This window comes from Silene latifolia, chromosome 4 (assembly GCF_048544455.1).
Source record: "Silene latifolia isolate original U9 population chromosome 4, ASM4854445v1, whole genome shotgun sequence".
Classification (NCBI taxonomy): Eukaryota; Viridiplantae; Streptophyta; class Magnoliopsida; order Caryophyllales; family Caryophyllaceae; genus Silene; species Silene latifolia.
The window spans coordinates 17,130,630-17,135,518 of record NC_133529.1 but is presented as its reverse complement, the minus strand read 5'-3'; the positions used below and the strand labels follow the sequence as shown (position 1 = coordinate 17,135,518).

Sequence of the window (4,889 nt, the reverse complement as noted above, 5' to 3'; positions counted from 1 at the left end):
CCTTATGTATCCTTTGAGATGTCCTCTGACCCATCACTTTCTTCTCTTTCATCCGTTTCCACCGGCTCTCTAAATGAAACCCCTGATTTCACCTTCTCTTTTCCCTTCTGCATCGCCTGCTTTCCTCTGCCTTTCATCTCATCTAATCAATAAAACGTCTAATTAATTCATTATCTTAACAAAAACAAATTCAATAACCCTAATCTCAACAAATCTGACAAAACAGGCTACCCTGACAATTTCTAAACAAAACCCGACTTCACCTGGCATTATTGCATACTAAACAACACTAACAAAACCAGATCTGACCTTTTTTTTTCCCATTACATTAATGACATCATCCTTAATAACAAAACCAGATCTGACCTTAATTACATTAATGATACCATCCTTTAGTAAATTAAAATCACCATGCTCAACAACTCCATTCATTAAATCTACTCATGCATGCACGGTTCATCAACAACATTTAACAATAAACACCATTTTTTTTACCTAATCTTATCTGACACAACATTCAATGACAAACAACATTCAACAAATGCAATAATATCATAGCTTCCATATTTTTCTTCGGGGGTGTCCTCCTCGCCATTTGTTTCTTACCCATCGAATGTTCAACTATTGAAGAGATGAAGCTGATGACGGAGATTTAGAAGCTGAAAGATTGCTAAAATGGCGATTTTAATGGGAAAAGGACTATTATTGTTGATGATACAGTGAGAGTGATGAGAGAGAGTGATAAAAAATGGTGTTTACTGATGTGAGAGTGATGAGAGAAGGTGAGGTTGTATAATGACGCCGCCTGACATGAGACGAAATATTGGGAGCTCCCCATTTCTTTATTATTTTTTTGTTTTGCTTTCCCAACATTCAATAAATTAAATAATAGTTACACATACCCCACTAGTATCCACATTACTCAATATGGTATCGATTTGGGTCGTCCTCACCTTGTGACGGATATACTCCGTCACAAGAGAGACTAATTGTTCTATAAATACTAGCAAATTTTGAAGGATATGACAATAGTTGAACCAGTACAAATGGATACATCAATCATTATTTCGAGCGATCACAAAAACGAACTACTAAATGCTCAAACACACATATGGACTCACATTTTCCACTTCTTAAATTCCATGGCCCTAAAATGTGCTATTCAGCTGCAAATCCCGGACGCCATCCATAAGCATGGCAAACCCATGACGGTTTCCGAGCTAGTCACCGCCCTCGCTCTCAGCCCGACTAAGGCTGCTTCCTTATATCGCATTATGCGCCTTCTGGTCCACTCCAACTTCCTCTCCAAATCCAAGTTAGTCAACGGAGAGGAAACCTTTGACCTAACCGTAAACTCCAAGCTTCTCTTAAAGGACCATCCAATGACTCTAGCCCCTTTCACACTAGCCTTGCTCGATCCAATCCTAACTGAGCCAGCTCACTATTTAGCTAGCTGGTTTCAAAACAACGACGAGTCCCCATTCCATACTGCACATGGAATTGGAGTATGGGACTACGCTGGTACCGAAATGAGATTTAATGAGTATTTTAATAAAGCTATGGCTAGTGATGCGAAATTTGTTGGTGATATTTTGTTGGGTAATATTGAATTTAAGAGATTGTTTGAAGGGGTAGGGTCGTTGGTTGATGTCGGTGGTGGGACCGGTACCATGGCAAACGCCATTGCTAAGGGTCATCCAAGTATCAAGTGTACTGTGTTTGATTTACCTCATGTGGTTGAGGGATTACAAAATAATGGATTGAATTTGGATTATGTTGGAGGAGATATGTTTGAGGCCATTCCTTCAGCTGATGTCGTGCTTCTTAAGGTAATTTAGTTTCTTTTTTCTTTTTTCATTGATTACAAAAATACTCCCCTATTATTAGCTAGTCGTATACATCAACATCTACAAAATATATATATCAAATTTGACCAAATATAAATCTATAAATTTTTACTCCATTTATCTCAATCATTTATTTGTTTTTACAGTGGATATTACATGATTGGAGCGACGACCAATGCCATGAGATACTTGAACGATGTAGAAGAGCAATTCCAAGTAAAGAGCAAGGGGGTAAACTAATAATTTTAGATATCGTTTTGGATGTCGAAAACGATAATCTAAGGAATGTCCAACTTTTATTTGACATGGAGATGTTATCCCTTAACATAGGTGGAAAAGAAAGATCTGAGCAAGAGTGGAAGGAACTCTTCATGAAAGCGGGCTTTAATGATTATAAATTTTATTCAATATTAGGGCCAAGGTCTCTTATTGTTGTTTATCATTAATTTTCTATCCTTTTCTTTTTACTAATATTCGAGCCTTTGTAATGTTTAACGTGTGTTACAAGAATTGAATAAATTTTATTTATCTCTATATTAATTTATGTTAAGCTATTATATAAACCTTTTATTTTAGGTAAAAAAAATTAACAAATCAAGGTATTTATACAAATTCAATAACACAATATTATACTCCCTCCGTCCCGGTCATTTGTTGTCCTTTTCCTTTTTTGGATGTCTCAGTCATTTGTTGTCCTTTATATTTTAGGATACTTTTAAATGGTTCAATGACTATACTACCCTTGAAAATACTTTGGAGAGTTTGAATGTTTTCCACTAGAACTGATGCACGGTGTGCAACATAAAGGCCTACAGAGGGAGCTTTTGTTAGAAGCAATTCTGGTGGTTACTTTATTCCTTTCTCTCTCAGATAGGAAAATACTTTGGAAGGCCCCACTTTTTTTATAGAGCTAGTTTTCCGCTGGAACATTCACGAGTGGAAGGTTAAATTGGTATTTTTAGGGATTTTCTTGGTCTTTGTGCCAAAATAAAGGATAACAAATGATCGGGATGAAGGGAGTACAACAAATGCAAAACAAAGTCAGTGGATATTCATTTGGAGATTACGAAGTATCATAAAAATCGCTTCCCAACTGTAGAAAAGTAAATGCTTGCATTCATTATTCATATATATATATATTGGAAAAATTCATATTGGAAAACAGTATAAATACAAGTACAAGGGAAATATTCTAGCGTAATTTGATAAACGTGGGAAAGGAGGCTAATAAGCCGTGTATTATTGATAATAAAAGATGAATACAAGACGATCTATATATACACGAATACATCCGTAAAACCCTATAAAGATAAGGCAAGAAAAGATATACAAGAAAGCTATAATATCGTATCATATATACGAGATAATATCTCTTAGAATATATACGAAATATATATTCTTTCACTCCCCCTTAAGTTGGGACATTTGGTACCCGAATGCCCAACTTACGTTGTAAATAGTCAAAAGCTTCTCCGCCAAATGCTTTAGTGAAAAGGTCCGCTATTTGCTCCGAACGTGTATAGTCATGATGTTCTTATTAACCAAATATTGTCGAATGAAGTGACAGTCTATCTCGATATGCTTTGTACGATCATGAAAAACGGGATTCTTGGCGATGTGCATAGCAGCTTGATTATCACATAAAACATGCATGGGTTTCTCGTGATCAATACCCAACGACTTCAGAAACGCCTTAACCCAAATAAGTTCACTCGTCACGGTTGCCACAACCCGATATTCAGCTTCGGCTGATGACTTTGTTACCATGTGTTGTTTCTTCGCCTTCCAAGACACTGATGTTTGTCCCAATGATACGAAATAGCCGGTCAATGACCTTATGACAAAGGGCACCTACCCCAATCCGAATCCGAGTGACCACGCAATTGTAAATCCGTGTCTCTGCTCATAACGATCCCCTTTCCAGGATTACCTTTAATGTAACGAACTATTCGGACTGCTGCCTCCCAATGCTCCTTTCTCGGATTTTGCACGAACTGGGACAAAATGTGAACCGCGTAGACCAAGTCCGGCCTAGTTATGGTCAAGTATACCAATCGTCCAACCAATCGTCTATACACCTTGGGATCTTTGAGATAGTAGCCTTCGGCAAGTGCAAGTGTATGATTTTGTGGAAGCAGTGTGTTAATTGGTTTAGCACCTTCCATTCCCGTTTCTTTTATAATTTCCATTGCGTACTTCCGTTGGCTAAGAAACAAACCGAGTGCTCCATGAGCCACTTCGATTTCCAAGAAATATTTAAGACGACCCAGATCCTTAATGCCAAATTTTGTGTAGAGAAAATGCTTTAACTTGGCACAAGCTTTGTAATTATTACTCACTAATATCATATCGTCAACATAAATCAAAACACCAATGAAATCGTCTCCCTTATTCCACGTGAAAAGAGAGTAGTCAGCCAACGATTGTTCAAAACCATATGATTTCAAAGAATCGGTCAATTTTGCGAACCAATTTCTCAAGGCTTGTTTTAGACCATACAAGGATTTCATTAATCGACATACCTTATTCTTGCCTGCTGCTTTAAAACCTGACGGTAATTTCATGTATACTTCCTTACTTAGGTCTCCGTGTAGGAAAACATTGTTAACATCCAATTGAGCAATGTCCCAATTCTTTTCCACAGCAACGGCTAACAGACAGTGAACACTCGTCATCTTAGCAACTGGCGCAAAAGTCTCTTGATAATCCACTCCTTCAATTTGAGTCAAGCCTTGAGCTACTAATCTTGCCTTATATCGCTCTATGGTTCCGTTTGCTTTATACTTGACTTTGTAAACCAATTTACAACCAATGGGCCTCTTCCCTTCTGGCAACTCAACAATTTTCCATGTTCCATTATTCTCTAGAACGGCTATTTCATTTGCCATCGCAACTCTCCATTCTTCTTTCTTTACGGCATCCCAATAATTTTTGGGCTCATTAATGGCGTCAATTGCAGCAAGGAAATTCCTGTGGGAAGATGAAAAACAACGAGTTGTGACATAATTAATTATTGGATAACGAGTACCTTTCATGGAAGAC

At 37.4% G+C, this 4,889-nt stretch overlaps 1 protein-coding gene across 1 annotated transcript; it reads left to right on the top strand.

The window, feature by feature from the left end:
- The first annotated feature begins 1,034 nt into the window (after positions 1-1,034).
- LOC141652115 (trans-resveratrol di-O-methyltransferase-like) lies at positions 1,035-2,335 on the top strand. Its single transcript, XM_074459751.1, has 2 exons — positions 1,035-1,829; positions 1,994-2,335. The coding sequence occupies exons 1-2, from the start codon at positions 1,047-1,049 to the stop codon at positions 2,291-2,293; spliced, it is 1,083 nt and encodes a 360-aa protein (XP_074315852.1). The 5' UTR covers positions 1,035-1,046; the 3' UTR covers positions 2,294-2,335.
- Positions 2,336-4,889: the final 2,554 nt, after the last annotated feature.